This window comes from Natator depressus, chromosome 1, assembly GCF_965152275.1.
Source record: "Natator depressus isolate rNatDep1 chromosome 1, rNatDep2.hap1, whole genome shotgun sequence".
Taxonomy (NCBI): domain Eukaryota; kingdom Metazoa; phylum Chordata; order Testudines; family Cheloniidae; genus Natator; species Natator depressus.
The window spans coordinates 194,005,125-194,029,041 of NC_134234.1; the positions used below are offsets into that span (position 1 = coordinate 194,005,125).

The 23,917-nt window shown below is 43.2% G+C and overlaps 4 protein-coding genes across 8 annotated transcripts in view; 2 read left to right on the top strand and 2 right to left on the bottom strand.

Moving 5' to 3' along the window:
* Positions 1–491: 491 nt before the first annotated feature.
* On the bottom strand, positions 492–4,284 carry TRMT10C (tRNA methyltransferase 10C, mitochondrial RNase P subunit). Of its 2 annotated transcripts, none has more exons than XM_074947199.1 (3): positions 4,207–4,284; positions 3,447–3,525; positions 492–1,998 (listed from the first exon to the last, which is right to left on the bottom strand). In XM_074947199.1, exon 3 carries the CDS (start codon positions 1,963–1,965, stop codon positions 664–666), a length of 1,302 nt encoding a protein of 433 aa, XP_074803300.1. In that variant the 5' UTR covers positions 1,966–1,998; positions 3,447–3,525; positions 4,207–4,284; the 3' UTR covers positions 492–663. The 2 variants fall into 2 exon arrangements, with proteins under 2 accessions (XP_074803300.1, XP_074803307.1); XM_074947206.1 differs by lacking the exon at positions 4,207–4,284 and adding an exon at positions 3,918–4,158.
* A 140-nt stretch (positions 4,285–4,424) lies between these two features.
* On the top strand, positions 4,425–9,017 carry TXNL4B (thioredoxin like 4B). The gene is made up of 4 exons (XM_074973221.1): positions 4,425–4,518; positions 6,257–6,425; positions 8,055–8,206; positions 8,716–9,017. The coding sequence occupies exons 2-4, from the start codon at positions 6,288–6,290 to the stop codon at positions 8,879–8,881; spliced, it is 456 nt and encodes a 151-aa protein (XP_074829322.1). The 5' UTR covers positions 4,425–4,518; positions 6,257–6,287; the 3' UTR covers positions 8,882–9,017.
* A 1,375-nt stretch (positions 9,018–10,392) lies between these two features.
* Positions 10,393–19,659, bottom strand: LOC141999596 (putative protein ARB2BP). 2 transcript variants are annotated; one of them, XM_074973197.1, is made up of 4 exons: positions 19,230–19,659; positions 18,266–18,364; positions 17,588–17,653; positions 10,393–11,614 (listed from the first exon to the last, which is right to left on the bottom strand). In XM_074973197.1, the coding sequence occupies exons 2-4, from the start codon at positions 18,269–18,271 to the stop codon at positions 10,556–10,558; spliced, it is 1,131 nt and encodes a 376-aa protein (XP_074829298.1). In that variant the 5' UTR covers positions 18,272–18,364; positions 19,230–19,659; the 3' UTR covers positions 10,393–10,555. The 2 variants fall into 2 exon arrangements, with proteins under 2 accessions (XP_074829298.1, XP_074829308.1); XM_074973207.1 differs by lacking the exon at positions 19,230–19,659 and having other exon boundaries at positions 18,266–18,618.
* Positions 19,660–20,103: 444 nt separating this feature from the next.
* SENP7 (SUMO specific peptidase 7) overlaps positions 20,104–23,917 on the top strand; it is a 71,909-nt gene continuing 68,095 nt past the window's right edge. For all 3 annotated transcript variants that reach the window (XM_074973233.1, XM_074973242.1, XM_074973252.1), the window contains exon 1: positions 20,104–20,156. The gene's annotated coding sequence lies outside the window, so the exon portion shown is untranslated. The remainder of the gene's footprint in view (positions 20,157–23,917) is intronic.

Below are 23,917 nucleotides of genomic sequence, written 5' to 3' on the forward strand. Positions count from 1 at the left end.
GATACTAAAATACTTTGAATGAATAAATGATGTAACATCATAATGAGATCTTTCTAAAACACCATGGAGCAAACTCCCTACTCGCCCTCCCCTCCCCCCCAAAAAACAAAACAAAAAACAAAAAGAACACCCTAGGAAAACAAAACCACAACTTATTCACTGGGTTAAGAGCCAGTGGGCAAATCAACTACATTCTAAGATCGCTATTCAAGACATTATTAGTGTTGTAAACGAATAGAAAGGCTAAGGTCTGCAAATATTTACTAAGGCATTTGTAGTACATCCACTAGATTAACAGTATCCAGCTAGCCTCTTACAGTGTCTATATTTACCATATTTCAGTCCATGAACTAATCAAGCGCATTACAGCATTTGGTGTTAAACAAGTAAGGGTTTAAATGAAGTTATATCCACCATAGTTTTATTCAATTTAATTACATTCTTATAGTGCAATTGGTAGATTTGATCATCACAGCTTTTCCTCATGGATTTTTTTTTTTTGGGGTGGGGGGGGCATTGGGGAGGGAACAATCCCGTTAAGCTTCTGTTATAAAAAACCCATATCAGACAGCAGTTCTAGTTACTCTTTTACCCTTCAGTTTTTTCATCAAATTCCCACAGAAGTCAATGGAAATTTAAGCCTATTAACAGTATAGTTTGCCCTTAAGATTCTTCAGCTATCCACCATTTTTTCTCTGTTTGCTTCCTGAAGGAATTCTCTACAAAGGGCTTTTTTACTTTTTCCTGACTATTGCTAAACTCAAACACCTTTGTTCTTCTCCCTGTATCAGTTTTATGCTTTGAATAGGAGGATGTATCTACAAAAGCTTCGTATTTTCTTTTTGGAACAAATTTCAGCGCCTCCATCCAATCTCCAGTATCTTTTAAAGTTAATAAAATACGAATCATTTGGTCCAATGTGAGATTTTTGGCACCAGTTTCCCACTTCAAGTACCTCTCCAGTGGAAGACGTTCAGTTGTTAATTTCAAGCGTTTTGCATGTGCAAGAGAGATTCCAGTCTGTATATTCCTGTCAACCATTGATCCAACTATATAAATTTTATCATGCTCAAACTTCTTCATTACATTGGGAGAGTCAGCAGTTAAGTAGATGAGCTTGTCGCTTGGAAAGACATCTGCGTGAGACTGTTCTGTCACAGTCACAAGTAAATTATCCCATGCCTCTCCATAGCGCTTGACAAATTCTTTATGATATGGGCCATCTACTTTGATATTACAGAAATGTAAGTGAAAAGGATCCATAGCTCTTCGATTCCACCCTTCGGTCTCCATTAGCTGATTCACTGTGTTCTCCATTTCTCTACGTGACATGTAATTTTCGTAAGCCATGTCAAATACTAGAGGCTGGCCAAAGATCATAGCCTGAGCAGTCCTCCAGTTATACATCTTATCCATAGACTTGGACCAAAACTGTAATAAGAAAGTGTTCTTCAGCTCACCAGTATCATTTTCTTTAGCCTTTTCCAGCCTTTCCCTCTTTGCTTCCTTTTGCTTTTCCTGCTTTACTTTACTAGCTTTCTTCACTTTTTCTTTGACAGCTAAGTATTTTAAATACTTCTTTTTGGATGACTTAGTGGAACATTCCATAAGGGTCTTTAACTCTTCTTCACTGATATTTTCTGGAACAGTTTTGCCAGCTAGCCTCCACATCTCCACAAGTTCCCTTGTGGCAGCTAAAGTGGAATCTTCCTCACTCTCAGATGCCTCACCGACTTCCTCTTGCGTTCCAGATCTCATGACATTTTTCCACCCATCCAAATCTAGCTTCTCAGTGGGGCTGGATGAAATCTGCTTCTTCAGGGCAGGAGACAAAATCAGCGTTCTACATGGAAATGACCTATCGGGAGTTGTTAAAAACAAATCTTTTTTTGTCCCACTCTGCATAGCAAACGGAAAAACAGAACGTCTCACAATGCTTCTGAAAAGCATATTAAAAAGCTTCATATTTAGGAGAGAGTGTTGTATCCAAGCAGTTATCTGCAAAAATGGTAACAAGACAAAAGAAAAACAAAATTAGTAGTCACAGATATGAGAAAAACTCAATCTGCTTCTAACTTTAACTCCTCAGATGAACAGGAAGTTACTTCTTAGCACTTGATATCAATATTCTAATTAGACTTTTACTTTTTTACTGTCTCTAAAAGAAAATAAAGTTGATGTTGCTACTAGAGGAAACAGCAGTTAGCACTGTTGCTTAAATCAGCTGTGTGTATAATTCCAGGTCAAGTCAAACAATACTTAAATATGTTTCAGCCCTCCCACTCCAATCACTCTTGTATGTCATTTGTAGATAGGAAGCTTTGTGATGGAAGCATGCCACTGCACGCAGATGCCATGAATGCTTTCATAGGTGCAGACCACAGAAGCACAATTCTTTCTACTTGTGGTGTGACAATGTGGGTGAGGATTTCTTTTTGAGTAGTTTTTCCAGAAAATTTTCACATCACTAATGCTTATCTCTTTGAAATGTAACAGTAAAGTAGGGAAGCGCCCGTGGCAAACTCCTGCAGGCTTATGGGCTTAATTTTATGCTGTCACTGAAGCTGATGGGACTACTCACAATATGTAAAGTTATGCATGTGAATAAATCTAAGCCTAAAGTACCAATCCTGTAAACACTAAAGCACATACATAGCTTTACTCATATGAGTAGTCCCATTAATTTCAACAGGACTCATCATACAAATAAAGTTAAGCAAACAAAATTAAGTGTTTGCAGAACTGGGCCTAAAACAGAAGTAACTAAGCTGTTTTTTCGTATCTTTTCTCCCCATGGCCAACCCTAAGTAGAGCCAATGAACAAATTACAGAGTTCAATTTAAAAATATTAAACAAATTAAAAGCAAAAATAAGTTACACATTAAAAAAACTTTGTATGCTATAATCTTAATTTACTATACCACCTGAAACTTAAAGTGTCCTTATTTGAAAAAGGACAAGTTAAATCTTTTTTTTTTAAATTAAAAAGAAACTAAAGTATAAACAGGAAACAGATTATTAAAACAAAATATTCTGTAAATATGCCATTGTTTTGAGATGCTATGACTGCAGCAAAAGTTAATTGACTAATATAATGAAAAAGATAGACTGTATAAAGTTGATGGACAACTGCAATAAAATTGTTAATATGAATTATCAACATTGAAACAAAAGACAGTACAATTTACAGGATAGTAAAATAAAAATGATTCATTCTGTGGAACAGGACAAAAAAACCACTGAGACTTTAACAAATTATATACTTCAAATATGACATTAAGGTACTAAAATCAAAAATGCACATGAGAGAATGTACATAAAGGAAAAACATATGGGGCCCAGCCTCAGGTAATCTAATGTGGCATAGTTCCAATGATGTAAATGGATCTGTGCTTATTTAAATCAAGTAAGGATTTGACCCAAGTTTTCCAATAAAGCCACGTTACCTCTAGACTTGTCCAAGACTGAGTGTAATTGCTACTGGTTCATTTTTGCAGAAAGCTCTAACAATCCCTTTAGAAGAACCTGGGTATGGAACACAGAAAAACACGTTATTTGGTATTTATAAAACACAGGAAACCCACCCCTCTTTTAAACACAGTTTTAGTGTTAGGTCTCTCAGAAGCTAAACTGTCTTAGCAGAATTATTTGTTCAACTATGTGTTCCATAACAGAGGTACAGAAACTCAAGCTGTAAGCAGGTCTGTGATGAGGTGATCATTTGAGTTAAAGAACTTCCTTGTCCCTTCTACTGAAAACTGCAGGAGGGGATGCTTTTAAAACGATCTTAAAATTAACCCATAATGCTTAACCATTACAAATACATTTGACATTTCAAAGCACTTTTCACACATTATCGTTCAGTCTTTAGTGAACATTATCCCTACTGCACAGATGGGTGGGTGGCGTGCACGCACACGGGGCTCAGTGATCCACACAGGGGCTTCCCCCGCCCCACGCGTGACACCGGGCCCGGTATCAGGAGAAGCGGCCTTACAAGCCGCCCCGCAGCAGACGAGAGGCCGGATCGGTGTCCGCCCTCCCCGCACTGCCATGGCCCGGGGCTGCCACCCCGGCGGCGCCAGCGGAACCCAATGGAACGGGGCCTCCCGCTGCGGGACCCTGGGGAGCCAGGAGCCCCTCCCCCCGGGGCGGCTCCGGCTGTGCTGGAAACTCGGCGCCCTATGCCCGTCCCTGGACACGCACCTGCAAGAGCACCAGTCCCCACGTGCCTCTCGCTCCGACCTATCCAGTCCCACCTCGAGAACCCTCCGACCCGCCGCGCTTCCGCTTCCAGCCGGAGGGTTCTCGGGTGTGGGACCCACCTCCCCCTCACTCGGAAGGGAAAAAAGCTCCAGCAGCCCCGCCGCTGGGCGGGCCTGCTTTTCAGCTGCTCTGATTGGCTTTGGTTTGTGGCCAATCATAGGGTAGGATCTGCGCTTGCGCGCTGAGTGGTTCTGTGCGATAGACGGGTCTGGCGGTGCGATCCTTGGGTCCGATGCCTCCATTTTTCCCCAGGTGCGCGGTGTCTCCCCGTCTTGGTCCTCGGGGTTCTGCAGCTGCAACTCTAGGTTCCTACCTTCCCCCACGGTCCTACTGCAGTGCCTGCCTCCGGGGTTCTGCGGCAGGGCAGGGGGCAGCTGGAGGCCGGGGCAGGTTCCAGGGCTCATACTGGGGCGAGACGGGGGAGCCCAGTGGTAGCGGGGGATGGGCAGCAGTTTGCAATGGCATAGAGCGGCCAGAAGAAATCAGTGTGATTGAGGGAGGCTGCAGATGAAGGGGCCTCATGTCCCAAGGTGGGGAAGGGTGTGTCAGTATCAGATCCGCTTTCTGTGGCTCCCAGGAGCCCCAGGCTCCTCTCCCCAAAAGGCTTCATGCTCCACAGGACAGTGGACACAGCCCTTTTCTCTGCGGTGTCTGCCGCTGGGATATCAGTCCATCTGTTGGTCGGTACCACAACAACATTGGCAACTTGGAAGGAGTTCAGAGCAGGGTAGCAGAAATTATGTGGAAAGCCTGACATGAGGAAGAGTTTAAAGGAGCAAAATATTAGAGCTTCGACAGATGAAGACTAGGGAGGAGGTTGAAGAAGATGCAATAACAGTAAAGAAATATTGACCAGTGTAAACATCTGTGACGTAGAGGAATTACGTAGTGTGGTATATGAGGATATAATAATGGGATAAATAAAGAAAAAGAAACTTCGAGCTGATTACCTGGGGAAATAACTTCCTGAGAGTGAACTGTACTGTGCTGTAGCACGGTCTCCCAAAGGAAGTGATTGCAACTCCTTTGCATAAATTATTTTAGACTAGACAAAGTGCTAGAAAATGTGCTGAAGGAGGCAGTCCTTCTTTGGCAGGGAGATGTACTGAGTGATCTAATAGGTCTCTCTTAAATCTCAAACACATTTTATTTGGTGGCTGGTACAGCTGAGGGGTCTCAATCTGGTGAAAGTTGACAGCCTCCCATAAAGATTGGGAACCACTGATTTAGGCTGTGCATGTAAAGTGCACATAGGGTGACCAGATAGCAAGGGTGAAAAATTGGGACGCTTTTTTGGGGGTGGAGGTGGTAATAGTTGTCTGTATAAAACATAGCCCCTAATATCGGGACATCTGGTCACCCTAAGTGGACATGCTGTGGCATAGAAGATTTCGTTTTGTGAGTGCATCGTATCTTATATTTACTGCCAACAATGTATATTCTTCAACAGGTCTTCTGTTATATCCTTCCAGACCTTTTTGATGTAACTGAACTAACTAGATAGAACTGCAGTAGCCAGACAACCTAGTGTTTGTACAAAATGTAAATTGATAGCTCCCCCTTGTCTTTAGGGACCTGCTTTTTCTCCAGCTGCTCACAACACTATCCTTTTTTTCCTCTCACATCTTTATATCCCATATATCACCTTCTTTGCCAATGGTCCCATATTTAAATAATTCACACAGCCTTTTTAAATGTTGTTTTTAAAACTGATTTTCTTTAAATCTGTGTGCAACTCTCTCTGAAGCCCATGATATAATAGACAGGTATGTAAGTAAGCTGGTCTTTCTTTTGAAGAAAGCTGCACTATGTAGTAATATTTAATTTTTAGTATTTGGAGCAGTATTTTCTCTCTTTCCCCTTAAAGAAATCCTAATAGATTACACTGCTTTAAGCAAACACTTAAAGCCCATTGTCTAATCAACTACTTTTTTGTGTGTGGTAGGGAGGCAGGTTTACCAATTTTGACAGTGTCTCTTTTAATAATTAGATACAGTGTTTGATGTCTGGAGCCATTTTCAATGAAGATGAGTTTCCTGCTGCCCAAACTGACCAATAAAAAGGAAGTGGATCAGGCAATAAAAAGTGTAGCGGAGAAAGTTTTGGTTCTTCGATTTGGGAAAGATGATGATCCTGTTTGTCTTCAGTTGGATGATATTGTAAGAGCAATTTTTAAAAACCTTTTATTGATGCTATGCCAATCATTACATACACATTTGGTGCAATAGAATGAAATGACATGATACTATCAAATAATATAGAAGGAGCCAAATTACAATTAAGTTATTAGTGCACTGGGAATGAAATGTAAAGTGGAGTAATTAGAGAATACTTCACTCCCTTCCTAAGAGTGTGGTGAAAATTAATCATAGTTAGGGCTCCATGTCTGTCACAGAGGTCATGGATTCCATGACTTTCCACAACCTCCGTGACTTCTGCAGGGGCCAGTGTAGTTGACCCCGGGGCCCAGCTACTGGAGTGGCCCCAGGACAGCAACAACAGCCACTGTTCTGCCCCCAGGCAGCAGTTCCCAGCCACCTGGAGCAGCCATGGCCCTGAGTAGCAGTCCCTGGCTGGCCAGCTGGAGCAGCTGCAGTCCCCGGCCCCAGGCAGTGGTTCCCGGCTGGCCAGAGCAGCTGCAGTCCAGGGCAGAGGTCCCCAGCCAGCTCGCCGGAGTGTCCACAATCGCGGGCAGCAGTCCCCGGACAGCCGGCTGGAGTAGCTGCAGTCTGGCCCCTGGCAGCTGGAGCCACTGGCCCCAGGCACCCTCTCCAGCAGCAGCAAACCCCCCCCCCCCCCGCCCATCTCCCCACCACACAGTGCGCCCCTCCCCCATTTAAACACAGGTATTTTTAGTATAAGTCATGGACAGGTAACACACAGGCTGTGAATTTTTGTTTATTGCCTGTGACCTGTCCATGACTTACTAAAAATACCCGTGACTAAATCATAGCCTTAGTCATTGTTTGCAAAGCACTTTGAAACTGAAAAGCACTTTGAAACTTTACTTTATAGCATTTGCATATAGTACAATTAGGGGTGCAAGGCACCTCACAGAGAGAATAAAGACATGGAGTGATATCCTTGCCCTTCTGAAGTCAGTGGGAGTTTTGCCATTGACTTCAGTGGAGCCAGGATTTCATCCGGATTCCTTCACCTAAGCAGTTAGACTACACAGTAATAAAAACAGCTGTACCCTTTCTACAATACAGCTTCCACCATTGCTGCCAATGGTGGAGATGCACTCATGGAAAATTACAGGATTGATTTTTTTTCCCCCAGTGTAAATGCACACAGAGGGAAGTTAAATGACTTGCCTGTGGCCATACAGCAAGTGGTAGAAGTGGTCTTACAAATCAGGCATTGGTTTCCAGGTCTCATGATATGAACACTAGTCCATGCTGCTTATGTTTGAAACAAGATGGACTAATATTTATATTTAAAATTCAGTAATGTTCAAATATCCATGATGTCTTCTCATAAGACAAACATTTCTCCGAGAATGAATTGCCATGACAGAGGTCTTTGCTTCCTTATGCTTGCACAACTGATTCTTTACAGTGACCAAAACATGATATTGGAAAAAAGCATGTGCTCAAAGCAGCAACCCGATCATGAATTAATTTTTAAAAAAAAATTTTTAAAGATAAAGATCAGTCTTTCACTAATTCTGACTCTCCCTTATTTAAAAAACAAGGTTAGCAATTACAGCTGTGCTTTTAAACTTGGCATGTTTTGCCTGCTCATGTTAGAATCTGTTTTTATCATGTCTTTCTCAATTTCTAAAGCTTGCAAAGACATCTCATGACTTAAGTAAAATGGCAGCCATTTACTTGGTGGATGTGAACAAGGTGCCAGTGTACACCCAGTATTTTGACATCAGTTATATTCCATCTACTGTCTTTTTCTTCAATGGACAGCACATGAAAGTGGATTATGGGTATGTCAGTTTGCATGAGGTTCTCTTCTGTTTACCATAATTAGCACAGTCTCTGCCTTTGTTATCTTATGAGGTGGCTTGAGAAAACTGTACTTTCCTTTGTCAGTAGTTACATGAATATTGAAAGAGAGCAGGCCAAGTAATGAATGGGCAGAGATGCTGAACTACGCCTTTCATTTTGAAATACCCTCTCGTTTAGTACTGTGTAAAAAAAACTCTGATACATTTCACAGATGATGTGCAGTATAATGTCACACTTCACTCTGCTCTCCATGTTAAATTCTTGGTCATACCACAGCATCTTTTTAGGTTTTTGAGGTCTGGTCACAATAATTCCTATATTGCCTTGTCTTTTTACTTCATGTATACCATACCAGAGTGGTTCAAGCCATAAGAGTGACTAAATCAAAATCCTCCTTTCTGTTGAATAAGTTTTCATGTCTTTAAAAAGTTTGTTTCAGACCCTTTAACAGGCATTTACATTTCTACTGTCTTTATCTGCTACGTAGGTCTCCAGATCACACTAAATTTGTGGGAAGCTTTAAAACAAAGCAAGACTTCATAGATTTGATTGAAGTGATTTACCGTGGAGCAATGCGTGGAAAGCTCATTGTACGGAGTCCTATTGATCCAAAAAATGTTCCCAAATATGACCTTCTCTATCAAGGAATTTAAAATATTGATTTGAGATGAGCAAAACTTGTGAATTCATCTTGAAGATCATATTGGTCACCCTTTGAAGACAGACATTCTGTCACTTTCTTATAAATAAAGGTACATGTTTACTTGTATGAGTCACATAAATTATTCTCTGAGATGCACGCTATCTAATGGCTATAATATGGTGCTTTGAGAGTGAAATTATCTCTAATGTGGTATTGGTGAGTGAACAAATCACATTAAAGCATGAGCATGTACTGCTTTGTGATCACTTAATACTGTTCTCAATAGGAACAGTATGCAAACAATTGACCGGTTTTTCATTTTTGTTTTAAAATAACCCTTCCATTTTGCATATTTCACCAATTACTGCCTTCCTATGTAAGTAAATAATTCTGTCCCTTATTGCTAGCAGTGGAGTGGGAATTCCTAGAAGCAGCAGCAGAGCATGGTTAAGTCTACCATTGAGCAAAAGATAGAGGGAAACTGTTACTCATTCTTCAGGCACAATCATATCCTCAAAAGATCCTGGCCAAAATGGAAACTGAGGCCACAACTAAACACTAATGTTCTGTCATCTTTTAAGGCTCAATCTTGCAAGGACTTGAGCATCCTTAACTCCCACTGATGCGAATGGGAGCCAAGAATAGCTATTTTATTTACATTTACTATACAAATAACTGGGGGTTATTTTACTTTCCAACATGCTGACATTCAATCAGTTTGCACAATCTGACTATGGAGGTGCGGAGAGCTTTTTCTCTTTAAGAAATACCAACCCCAATTTGAAATTGGGAGCCAAGGAAAGGGGAGAAATAGTAATATAATTTTTCATATATGGTCATTTTTTAATTACAGGTTGCTTTTTTATGCCAAGTTTGTATTTTATTTTTAATTCGTCCAGGTTACTACACTGCAATATTTCCACAGCAATCATTCAGTCTGAAAAGGAGTTAAATGAGGCCAAATTAATTACTAGAGTAATCTCACTGGTTTCACTGGAGTAACACTGAGGATAAATTTGGTCCACTGTATATATGTTTAGACTATCTCATTTCTCTGACTGGAGGAAGGTGGTAGTGTATGGTTCAGTGAAGAATCTTTAGATGACAGACTAGTGTCCAAAGGGAAGCAGTAGAAGACTGGAAAAAATATTGGAGAATATTTAAGGAACAGCTGGGCACTGCCAAGTGAGTGGATAGGCTAATGTTAGATTTGTAGGGTCTTTAGCATTAATTTCATATGCCAAATTGCCCTTTACAGTGAAATTTACGGATTTTTTGCTGACAAAATCTACTTACCTCAGATATGCACAAACTTCACAACATATGCTTCCAGAATCAACATAGGTAAACTCTGGCACACCTTCACACTGTTACTATGTACCATTTTAAAGTGCAGGAATAACAGAAGAGCTCAAGTTTAAAGCTCACGTGAATTGTTTTTTTGAAATTGCAAGAATTAGCTTCCAAAAAGAAAAGACCAAACTTTTCTAATGTTTGGTGATAACTTTATTTGTTCTGCCAATTAGTTTTTCAACAACAATAAAAATCAGAAACCCAATACCACCCTTATGGCCATAAATCACTCTGCAATGCAAGGAAACTAACATGGTAGCTTCAGTTTCAAGCTTCCACGGAGTGGTTTTAAAGAGGGAGAAGATTCCTGAAAAATACTTCAGCATTCTTTTTATGTATTGCCTCTCTTCTTATTTTTGCTGCTCCTTGTTACAATAGGAGAACGAGATAAAGCCACTGTCTTCCTAGCTTTCAGTGTGCTCTTCAGGTACTTGAAAATGGCCTGTAAGGTGGAGGATGGTGCTAACCTGTATTTTTCAGTCCCAGCAGAGACTGTAGGACAGTCCATTTTCACAAGGGAACCTGTGGGTCTGTCTAGAGGTTTACTGTTTGTTACCCATTCACGGCAATGTTTCTGTATCCATTCTTGCACTTGTGGATTATTTTTTGCCTGGTGTAATGTGTGGTGCATGGAGTCAATAAGGGCCACAGAATACACTTTATTCATCACTTCCCATGTTCTCTGCATGAGCAGATTGATGAAAACCAAGCCTCCGTAGCCATGGGCAATAAAGGCCACATTCTTGGCTGCGCTCTTTGAAATAAAATTATCCCAAATGTAAATGGTATGCTCTTCGGGGCTGCTGCTGCACCTCTTTGGGATCCACCAGGAGGAATTTACAGTGGAAGATTCTTCCTTGGTAGATAAACTTAACCACTCATCTTCCATCTTCAGATCAATGAAATTGTCATTGGGATTTAAAACAATCACTCCTCCATAGCACTGAAGGGCCGTTTTAATGAATGGTATTTGAGTTCCATGATCCAGGCCCTCATGGATTATGGTCTTTAGCCCCCACTGACCAGCCCGAAAGACTCCATGGTCTTGTAGGAGCACAATTAGGCTTGAGGAACTAGTTAATGCTTTCTCGTTGATGAAAAAGAAACTTCTGGGTTCATCTTCTGTAGCATCTGTTGGGATGTGGACTTTCTGAAGCTTGCAGACTCTTTCCAGGAGCTCATAAACATACTGTGTAATGAGATGCCCCAGAACTTGATAGCGTTTATGGTTCCTCTCAAGTGCATTTTTGTAATAATTAAAGACAAAGGGCTCATTGGTATCTAGATGCTTCAGTTCACCATTTTTGTTGAAGTCGTATTTCAGTTGCTCTGGACACTCTGAACTCTCTACTAGTTTCCTGAAGCTTAACTCCTGCTCCATTTGCAACTGCTACAAATAAAACAGATGATGCCCTTACAACTGTGGACTTGGTTTATTTGTTTAAACATCATTTCTCAGGCCACTGATTCTGAAATTGTGGCATATGGACTACACATGGAACACAGAACACTTGCTAGTCTTCAGCAAACTGACTACTCCCTGCCTTCTAATTGCTAAATCACATTAAAAGAGGCTAAAAACACAGTAAGTACTTTCTTAACTCTGTTTTGCCGCAAACAATTGCTATAGTTGCCAAAAGGAGATTATAGGATCAAGAGCGGAAGACAAAGTAATCCACACAATCATGAACGGGAGGGGAGAAGGTCCACAAGAAAATCTGTCTTTTAAGATTCATTTGAGTAATCTTTTAAGGTTAAAAAAAAATGAGAAACCTCTGTTTTAGGCTGTGTACTTTTATGATTGCCTTCTATTGTAATGGATCAAAATTGCAGCAGCAAGAGTTTGGTATACTTTTAGGCTTTGTGTACAGCTTAATGTTTTTAAGCTCGATATTGTTTCCCATTTTTCTGTCCGTCTCCTCTCCCCAACCCTTTAGCGTAGGTGGGAGAGTGCAAGCTAGCCCTTCATGCAGCTGCAATACTGCTTTGTCAGGAGTTCGGTGTTAGCGGCAGGGAGAGCAGCTGGCAGAGAACTCCCATGATCATTGATAATTTCTTTTAGTGTTGTCTGTCTCTGTACACTAATTTGAAATTTGATAAATGGTTTGAATTAAGCCACAGTACTTGAATAAAACTGTGCATGGTGGATTGATTTAAATCAAAGTGAGAGGTTTTTAAGAACAGGTTAGACAAACGCCTGTCAAAATGCTCTAGATCAGTGGTACTCAGACTGAGGATCGCCAGCTGCAAGTGGCTCTTTAATGTATCTCCTGCCGCTCTTTGCAGCACATGATATTAAAACACTATATGATTTAATTATTAACCAATCAGGATGCTTTTACTATGTTATTTACCAATTGTAGTTGATAAAATAATAATACTTGGTAAGTCATTTTTCTGAGAGAGAGAGAGAGAGAGAGGAGAGAGAGAGAGAGAGTGTGTGTGTGTGTGTGTGTGTGTGTGTGTGTGTGTGTGTGTGTGTGTATAATATATCTATAAAATGAAACAATGAATTCACACTACTGTGGCTCTTTTGGATAATGTTGATCGTTAATTTGGCTCCTGAACCACTGAAGTCTGACTATCACTGGTCTCGGTATACTTGGTCCTGCGTCAACATGGAGGGATGGACTAGATGACCTCTTGAGGTCTCTTCCAGCACTACATTTCTATGATTCTATAAATCACAAATTTTAACTATGATTTAAATCAGCGAACAAAATACCTTGATTTAAATAATTGATTTTAATTTTGTTTAATTTTGTTTGCATTTGTATTTTTTAATTATTTTCCTGAAGAAAGGTTGATTCTCATTGATTGGTGACCAGTAAAACATATTGATTTGCACATAATTATAGCCTTTACACAAAATTTGGTACTCCTTATTGCCAGTCAAATAGATTCACTATATCTGTACACATTTATTTAAGCAATTATATAGCTTAACATACATTTATTAAGAGTCTTAACTTCTCCATTTTTATTATATTTTAAAATGGTAAATTACATTTATTTGCTTGATTATAATTAATTTTTACTTTTGATTTGTGTCAACCTGCAATTGGAGGAAACTTGGAATTCAATTACAAATGCACAAAAATAGCATTTTAATTTTTTTGTATTAAATAAAACTATTCTAAATATGCTGAATACATAAGGGGGAGAAAAATAAGTTTATCAAAACATGCTTTGCATTTAAAACTAACTGGTTTATTAAACAAATGAAGTATTAGCTACAGATGGTCACCTATGATTCTCCCAATCTGTGGGGAGGTCAGTGGAGAGAAGAGAATTAATGTGTATTTCAGGAAGGGAAGTACACAAGAACCACAGTATGTTGGATGTAGCACTGAAGTGAGGATAATTCATATGGGGGAGAGAATCTTTCATATAAGAAGAGCTGCATATATGGATGTCTGTTCCTCAAAGCAACACAGTGGGAGGTGGTTGAATGCAAATGTCAGAGTAAGAGACTACACAGAGTAACAGGTTTCAGAGTGGTAGCTGTGTTAGCCCGTATCAGCAAAAACAACAAGGAGTCCTTGTGGCACCTTAGACTAACAAATTTTTGTCCTCACCCACAACTATTTCAGATTTGGGGACAATTTATACCTTCAAGTCAGCGGGACTGCTATGGGTACCCGCATGGCCCCACAATATGCCAACATTTTTATGGCTGACTTAGAACAACACTTCCTCAGCTCTCGTCCCCTTAGGCCCCTACTCTACTTGCCCAACATTGATGACATTTACATCATCTGGACCCATGGGAAGGAGGCCCTTGAGGAATTCCACCATGATTTCTACAATTTCCATCCCACCATCAACCTCAGCCTGGACCAGTCCTCACAAGAGGTCCACTTCCTAGACATTACAGTGCTAATAAGCGATGGTCACATAAACAACACCCTATAACAGAAACCTACTGACTGCTATACTTACCTACATGCCTCCAGCTTTCATCCAGACCACATTGCATGATCCATTGTCTACAACCAAGCTCTAAGATACAACTGCATATGCTCCAATCCCTCAGACAGAGACAAACACCTACAGGATCTCGATCAAGCATTCTTAAAACTACAACACCCACCTGGTGAAGTGAAGAAACAGATTGACGGAGACAGAAGGGTACCCAGAAGTCACCTACTACCAGACAGGCCCAACAAAGAAAGTAACAGAACGCCACTAGCCATCACCTACAGCCCCCAACTAAAACCTCTCCAGCACATCATCAAGGATCTACAACCTATCCTGAAGGATGATCCCTCACTCTCACAGACCTTGGGAGACAGGCCAGAACTCGCTTACAAACATCCCCCCCTCCCAACCTGAAGCAAATACTCACCAGCAACTACACACCACACAACAAAAACACCAACCCAGGAACCAAACCCTGCAACAAAACCCGGTGCCAACTCTGTTCACATATCTATTCAAGGGACACCACCAGAGGACCTAACCACATCAGCCACACCATCAGCGGCTCGGTCACTTGCACATCTACCAATGTGATATATGCCATCAAGAATAGTAAATATGGCAGGCGACCAGCTTGGCTTAATGGTGAAATCCTAGCGGATCTTAAACATAAAAAAGAAGCTTACAAGAAGTGGAAGGTTGGACATATGACCAGGGAAGAGTATAAAAATATTGCTCGGGCATGTAGGAAAGATATCAGGAGGGCCAAATCGCACCTGGAGCTGCAGCTAGCAAGAGATGTCAAGAGTAACAAGAAGGGTTTCTTCAGGTATGTTGGCAAAAAGAAGAAAGCCAAGGAAAGTGTGAGCCCCTTACTGAATGAGGGAGGCAACCTAGTGACAGAGGATGTGGAAAAAGCTAATGTACTCAATGCTTTCTTTGCCTCTGTTTTCACTAACAAGGTCAGCTCCCAGACTGCTGCGCTGGGCATCACAGAATGGGGAAGAGATGGCCAGCCCTCTGTGGAGATAGAGGTGGCTAGGGACTATTTAGAAAAGCTGGACATGCACAAGTCCATGGGGCCGGACGAGTTGCATCCGAGAGTGCTGAAGGAATTGGCGGCTGTGATTGCAGAGCCCTTGGCCATTATCTTTGAAAACTCGTGGCGAACGGGGGAAGTCCCAGATGACTGGAAAAAGGCTAATGTAGTGCCAATCTTTAAAAAAGGGAAGGAGGAGGATCCTGGGAACTACAGGCCAGTCAGCCTCACCTCAGTCCCTGGAAAAATCATGGAGCAGGTCCTCAAGGAATCAATCCTGAAGCACTTACATGAGAGGAAAGTGATCAGGAACAGTCAGCATGGATTCACCAAGGGAAGGTCATGCCTGACTAATCTAATCGCCTTTTATGATGAGATTACTGGTTCTGTGGATGAAGGGAAAGCAGTGGATGTATTGTTTCTTGACTTTAGCAAAGCTTTTGACACGGTCTCCCACAGTATTCTTGTCAGCAAGTTAAGGAAGTATGGGCTGGATGAATGCACTATAAGGTGGGTAGAAAGCTGGCTAGATTGTCGGGCTCAACGGGTAGTGATCAATGGCTCCATGTCTAGTTGGCAGCCGGTGTCAAGTGGAGTGCCCCAGGGGTCGGTCCTGGGGCCGGTTTTGTTCAATATCTTCATAAATGATCTGGAGGATGGTGTGGATTGCACTCTCAGCAAATTTGCGGATGATACTAAACTGGGAGGAGTGGTAGATACGCTGGAGGGGAGGGATAGGATACAGAAGGACCTAGACAAATTGGAGGATTGGGCCAAAAGAAATCTGATGAGGTTCAATAAGGATAAGTGCAGGGTCCTGCACTTAGGATGGAAGAATCCAATGCACCGCTACAGACTAGGGACCGAATGGCTAGGCAGCAGTTCTGCGGAAAAGGACCTAGGGGTGACAGTGGACGAGAAGCTGGATATGAGTCAGCAGTGTGCCCTTGTTGCCAAGAAGGCCAATGGCATTTTGGGATGTATAAGTAGGGGCATAGCGAGCAGATCGAGGGACGTGATCGTTCCCCTCTATTCGACACTGGTGAGGCCTCATCTGGAGTACTGTGTCCAGTTTTGGGCCCCACACTACAAGAAGGATGTGGATAAATTGGAGAGAGTCCAGCGAAGGGCAACAAAAATGATTAGGGGTCTAGAGCACATGACTTATGAGGAGAGGCTGAGGGAGCTGGGATTGTTTAGTCTGCAGAAGAGAAGAATGAGGGGGGATTTGATAGCTGCTTTCAACTACCTGAAAGGGGGTTCCAAAGAGGATGGCTCTAGACTGTTCTCAATGGTAGCAGATGACAGAACGAGGAGTAATGGTCTCAAGTTGCAATGGGGGAGGTTTAGATTGGATATTAGGAAAAACTTTTTCACTAAGAGGGTGGTGAAACACTGGAATGCGTTACCTAGGGAGGTGGTAGAATCTCCTTCCTTAGAGGTTTTTAAGGTCAGGCTTGACAAAGCCCTGGCTGGGATGATTTAACTGGGAATTGGTCCTGCTTCGAGCAGGGGGTTGGACTAGATGACCTTCTGGGGTCCCTTCCAACCCTGATATTCTATGATTCTATGATTCTATGTGCCAGCAATGCCTCTCTGCCATGTACATTGGCCAAACCGGACAGTCTCTATGCAAAACAATAAGTGGACACAAATCTGACAGCAGGAATGATAAAATTCAAAAACCAGTAGGAGAACACTTCAATTTCCCTGGTCACTCAATAACAGACCTAAAAATTGCAATTCTTCAACAAAAAAACTTCAAAAACAGACTGCAACGTGAAACTGCAGAACTGGAATTAATTTGCAAACTGGACCCCATCAAATTAGGCCTGAAGAAAGACTGGGAGTGGTTGGGTCATTACAAACCTAATTTCCCCCATACTAATTTCCCCCTACTGTTACTCACACCTTCTTGTCAACTGTTTGAAATGGGCCACTCTCATTACCACTACAAAAGTGATTTTTCCTCCCTTGGTATCCTACTGTTAATTGAATTGTCTCGTTAGACTGACCTCCCACTTGGTAAGGCAACTTCCATCTTTTCATGTGCTGTGTATTTATACCTGCTACTGTATTTTCCACTCCATGCATGTGATGAAGTGGGTTCTAGCCCACGAAAGCTTATGCCCTAATAAATTTGTTAGGTTGTAAGGTGCCACAAGGACTCCTCATTGTTTTTACACAGAGTAAGGTGATGACAGTCTGGAAAAAGGAAGAAGCTATTCACAAGCAGACTGCCATCCAACCAAAATATCCCCAAGATCATAGCCTAGTGGTACACAGCACCTCACCTCGCCTATTCCAGACTACATTATTATTCTTTAAATTTCCACAAAAAAAGAGAATATTTATACGATACCAATTTAAATCCTGTAAATGTAACTTGGAACATATACTTACATCCATGTTTACTTTCGGGCACTGGGAAGGGCTTCTGGTGATTTCATTCAGCTCTGTCTTGGGATTCTGTTTTTATGGATGAAACAGTGACATATTAATGTAAACGTAGCAAATTACTCTTTGTTGGTGTGGCTACACATCTCCACAAGCCCTCTACCCCAAAAAAAAGTACAGGCAGGTGACAACTCTAAAGTTTTGAAGCAATTTACAATCGTTTATACCTAAGACTTTTTGATTAAAAGCAAATTATAAATTATAACCCTATTAGTTGGGAAGAGGGCTATTGCAGCAGTATCATTTCCAGATTTAAAAAGCAGTGACTTCAGATGGCTATTAGTGCAGTCTCACTATATTAACCCCTGGGTGCTAGAATTAAACTTTAAAATGGTGAAGCACTCCAGTCTGTGCTGCATTGTTCCATAGATATAAATAACTAGGAATGCAGTATTCAGAACTGTCAATCTGGTACCTTTTACAAATTCTAAATTCATGTCAAAATATATATTCAAATGAAAAATTAACTCTCCCCCTGCTGTACATAACATAAGTCTCAACTGTAAGGCCTGCTGGGCTGAGATTTTGTCGTCTTGTGTTTGTACAGCACCTAGCATGTTTGGAGCACTACTGCAAAAAAAAAAAAAATACTGTATTTCATGAGGGTTTAAAATCCAAGTTTACCTCCATCTCAACAAGACCCACTTATCTCACCGCTTCTTCTTGTAAATTTCGTTATCAGAAAAGCAAAATCTTGAATCAGAGGTTGGAGAAAACTTCACTCTTTTAAAGAAAAGAAACCTATGTTATTTCAAGCTTTCAACTTCACTAATTTGTTATGTACCTCCTCTGGGGGCTGTAAAAGGTGTCAGAAAGTATTGTGTCAGATCATACATCTGTGGTTCAAAAGTCTGCAAGTTATGATCTAAAGTATCATTCTCAGACTTTGACTACTCCTTGACAGTGTCAAGATTAAAGCCCTTTTTACAATACTGAGCTGAGTTGCCAACACTGGTTTTCAGCAAATACTTCCCCTGACCGGATACAAAAATGGTTTAAGTGCTACTGAAGAGAGGAAAAAACTATTTCCAATACCACATCAAAGGGTGCTTGTGACTTTTCTTTCTGAAACAGTACTGAAAACATTTCTATCTCATCTGTACTAACACTTACAAAGTTCACAGCAGGAGCAATTGCTGAAAGCTATCACCAGAAATGCAATGTATTAGGTCCCAAACCTGCACACTGATCCATAAGAGGGAACACCTGTGTCTCCAAACAGCCCCAGTGACTTTAATAGGGCTCCACTCAGAAGCAGGCATCTACACTTACCCATCCTACTGGAGGATCAGATAAATAAGACTTTATGAATTCAAGTACAATTAAGATCTGATCCCGACCTCATTACAACCTCTCTTGAGCTTGACCAGGATCAGGGATTCAGTCTCAGTGTGGCAAGATGTGAGAAACGGTTATATATTTAGGTGTGTGTTTTCTTGATCAATTCCCCCCGTTGCTTCAATTCCCTATACTGGAGGACTTTTTCTTGATACCACATGCCTCCTCAGCCCACGTTTCAGTAAAATTAAATGAGAATTATTTGCTTTTATAGGGAAACGTGTATGAAAGTGGCAGGCCCAACTGTTACCCTTTAATTTGCTCTCTTTCCTCAGGTTAAGTGGGGTGTTTGTTTCAGGGTTTTTTTTTGGAAATCCAGTCAAAACAAGATTTCTATTTCTTTGGTGCGTTGGTAATATTGGGGATTAAAATGAAAAGAGGGTTAGATGCTGAGGTAAATAGGGTAGTTAATTGAAGGACACAGGAACAGAGTGTGGGGCCATTGGTGTGACACTGAAAGAAAGACCAGTGTGACAGGAGTAAAGCCAAGCTTGCCGGGGGGAAACAATGATGGGGTACAGAAGCAGTGTCAGGAGGTGGTATTCAGAGGCGCTCCTGAGTGGTGTGAGAGGACTTGGGGCAAAGAGCAGGACCTGGTGGGGCCCCCGGGGGCTGAGAGAGGGCAGTATTTGGTGGGGCGATAGGGTGATGGGAGGAGGTGGAATCTGGTGGAGCTATGGTATGGTGGGGGGCCTACAGGGTTGTGGGGAGCTGGGAGAAGACGGTATCCGGTGGGGCTGTGGGATTGTGGAGGAGGTCCGCCGGCGGGGAACAAGAGGTTGGTGGGGAGGTGGGAGGAGGGGTTGGGGGGCTGTGGGGCAGTGAGAGAGCAGAGTCCGCTGGGGCTGGAGGGGAGTTTGGGGGTTATGTGATGCGGGGAAGTTGGGGGCACTGTTTGGGGGTTGGGGCAGTAGGATGGGGGTTTGTGGGGCGATGTTGCGGGGTCCCACAACCGAGGGCAGCGGGTCTCTGTGAGGACCCTGCGCGCACCGACACGGGAAGGGGCAGCAGCGGCGACGCCTGGGCCGCTGGGTGGGGGCGGTGCCCGGCGCCCCGGCCCGGAAGTAGCCGGGGAAGCTGCGCAGGCGCCGGCGGCGGCGGCGGCGGCGGGGAGCCGAGGGGACCCGGGGGCAGCTGCGGCGGCGAGCGGAGCTGGGTGGCGGCGCGGCCCGCCCGGGTGAGCTGCGGCGGGGGGGACTCCGGTGGGGGGCGCGGGCAGCGCGGGGCAAGGCCAGGCCAGGCCAGGGGCTCTGCAGGCGCAGCACAGGCCCGGTCATTCGCCCCCTGCCCCCTGCAGCCGCCCCCTGCGCCCCAGGGGCCCTGGTGCCCTTCCAGGGCCGCTCCCCCGGCTTTGGGCAGAGACGCGGTCCCTGGGGGGGTGGCGGGGCGGCAGCGGGTAAGAGCCCTGTGAGCCCCTCCCGGCCCCCCCCGCAAGCACCCCCGTTTGTCTTGCCCATGGCGGGGTTTAAAGCGCACTGTGGGGGGGGGGTCTCTGGGGCTGGGCTGGAGGCGCCCCCCTCCACCCCCCGCCGGACAGGGGCTTTCCTGTGCCGCGGGGGGCACGGGGTGGGTGCGTTAGGCGCTTGCTTCTCAGCAGCAAAGCGACCGCCGTGTCTGCACGCCCCAGCTGCGATGCATCAACTACCCTCGCGCTGTCGGGCACGGGGCACAACCCGCCCAGTGTGGCCGCAGTGACACGCTATAAAGGTGCTAGGGGGATGAGCAGGCCTGGTGTAAGGTGCTTTTATACCGGGATAACCGCATCTGTCCTGGGTGAGGCGTGATGCTAATAGAGGTGTGCTCGTTAAAAACCAAATCACACCTCTGAGGGACATTGCTATACTGGTGTAAGAGCCAGACCTCGGACTCTCATGGAATCTCTTGAATCCGGGAGGAAGAGCTCTGTGTGTGGTGGGAGCTGGCAACTCCGCTGAGCCTTTCTGTGATGCTGAGCTACCATCCCTCCTGTCTGAGTGCCTCGCAAATGTGTGCATTCATCCTTGTGACACCTCTGTGAGAGAAGGAAGTTTTATTATTCCCATTTCACAGATGGGATTGGGGAGCCAGTGGAGGGTAGCGGGGAAAGGAAGGTCAGACAGATCTGACGAGCCAGGGTATGGGGGAGGAACTTGGGAGTGGTTGGGCAAAGAGACGGGCAGGGGCGGCAATGAGACTGGATCAAGAGCCTGAGGAGGGAGACTGGGACTGGTAGCCAGTGGGGTGGGAGAACATGGGTGAGGGGAGGGGATAAACCAAGGCCAGGTGGGAAGGAGAGAGACAGATCGGTTAGGGAAGGGAACTGAGCTTGGCTGGACAAAGAGACTTTCGCTGGGACTATAAACTTGAGGACTGGAGAATGAAATTGCTTAGGTTTATTTCTGCCTGTAAATCCTCTCTTGAAGATTTTATGGTTCCTTTCTTAGCACTGGGCTCAGAGTGTAAATAGGCATCCTTTGTGAACCATACAATACTCAATTTACATATAGCCAGTCAGATAAACATCATTTACCTGAAAGAAACTTGTTTGTTACCTGGTGACAAGTTACAATTCTTAAGAACATAATTTTCAGTATACATAACTCCTTACATGTTATCCATACATACGTTTTGCAAGGATTATGACAACCAGTGTGACACAGGCTGTCAGTAGAGACCTTACATGATGCACATTGACAAACTAGTATGAAGATACTAGACCTTTATGTACCCCTGTGCCCTTAGACATTTGGCACCAGGAGGTCCCTGGGTCACAGTGATTTAATGGTTAAGACAGTTGAATGCTGCCCTGGGAAACTGGATTCTATCCCTGGCTCTGCCTAAGAGTTCTAATGTGATGCTGGGAAAGACGCTGAAACCAAGCATTTCACAAGTACTCTTGAGGGCATTCTGCACCAAAAAATTAAAAATTCTGCACACAGTATTTTAAAATTCTGCAAAATATCACAAATTTTATTTGTCAAATAAATGTGGAGGCTGCAATGTGGCATTAGGGAGCACAGGCCGCTGGCTGCACAGAGGTGGGAGAGCACCCCCCCCCCCCCCCCGGACACAGACTCAACGGTGAGGCTGCACACAACCCTGACACAGTGCAAGGACTGGGTCTGCCCCAGAAACACTCCAGTGCCCTTCTCCTCCATGCCAGGTGCACCAGGTGTGGGCGGGCAGGCTCAGCAAGGTAGGATCCAAGTGTGGAGAGGCTTAGTGTGGGCGGATCCAGGTGTGGGTTGAGAGGGTTCTGTGTGGGGCAGTCTGGGTGCGGGTGGCTCAGTGCAAGTTTGTGTGTAGACAAAGTCTTATGGTAAGTCTGTGTGAGAATTGGAGTTTCAGTGCAGTGCCTTAACTACAAAGTTGTGCTGCTCCTATTAGTTCTCATTTCAGCAAGGTACATAAGCATGTGCCTAACTTTAAGCATGTGTAGGCCCATTATAGTCAATGGGAGTATTCGTGTTCTTAAAGTTCGGCATGTATCTAAGTATCTTGCTGTTCTGGGGCTTTAGGCATGGGGTTTGCCAACATGTTCATGGTCTAATTCTTCAATTTGTGCACCAGCTCAATAAAACAAGCAAAAATACTTTTATAAGTGAGGAACTCAATACCATTTAAAAACATAAAAGTCTGTTTCACATATTGCCTTTCTAGTACTTTCCATCCCCCTAAGGGTATTAGATGCACTAATCTTTGCAGTCCCTCCCATTTTGTATGTGGAGCAACTGAGGTATACAGGTTAAGTGACTTTTCCCAAGGCCAAACGTAGATATCAGAGTGGGCATTAGAGTTTTGGAGCTACTAGTCTTATTTTTAGTCTACTAGGCCACACTGTCCTTGCAAGGAAAACATGAGCAACAATAACAACAATCAATTAGAAAATTCTTAGGTTGTAATACCCTTCTGAAAGATGGAATATGAAAGGTCTCAATTGACTTAGGGTACAGTTAATTTATTAAGTAGAACTGGGGCTTAAATAAACTCACTGCTCATAGAGAGGAATTCAGACTATAGTTCTAGTGAGCAGAGTAGTTTCCCCATCAATTAGATAGAACTGCCATTTGCCAGACAAACTTTCACATAAAAAAAAAGTCAGTTAGATCAGGAAAATTTTTTGGGTGGGAGGCTTCATGCTGGATATGTGTCATTAAGATGTCATATAGAAGATGTGCAGAATACGTATAAAAGAATAATGTCCCACTAAGTTCAGTGAGGTCTGACGCTATATTCTTCCCTGTGAGGAAAGAGATTTGTAGAAGTTCTTTCTGCCAGAAACTCTTGAGTTACAATCTTAGTTCTGTCACTCAGCTCCCTCATAGTCTTGGGTAGGTAGCTTTCTGTTCCTCATTTTCACAATCTGTAAAAAGGGGATAATCAGGACTCAAAGGCTTATGAAATCTCCTCCTCTGGCTGGAGGGTATAAAACAGGGAATGCCTTGCTGTCTGGGCCCAAATGCTGGTGAGAACTCCAGTTCCCAACGAGCTGCTAGAATTCCTGCTTGGGCATGGTCCTTGGACCCTGCCTGAGTGGTGCTTTGTCTCTCGTATCGGCCTTGGTTAGTAGGTGTCTAGAAAGGAGAAAGAGCTTTCTCTCTGTTAGCGGTCCCAGAGTTTCTTTCAGCATATAGATGTCTGCAATGATTAAGTGCAGTGTCTGTTTCTCCTGTTGCTCAAAGCAATTGCACGCAACAGCAGAATGATACACCTGATTTTGGTCAGTTTCAGAGCTGCAGAATAGCAACCATGAAAATAAAAGACTTGGAACTTGAGAAGGTTCTAAGCTGCGGCAGTGGTGAGCACTTAGGAAAACTGCACTGAATAAATTTACATTAGCAACTCTGAAGACTAGAAACTTGTATTTAATGAAATCTCAGGTTCTGGAGAAGCTATTATCATTGACTTTCCCTCCACCTAGTGGGCAGGGAAAGCTTTAAACTCATTAAAGGCAAATAG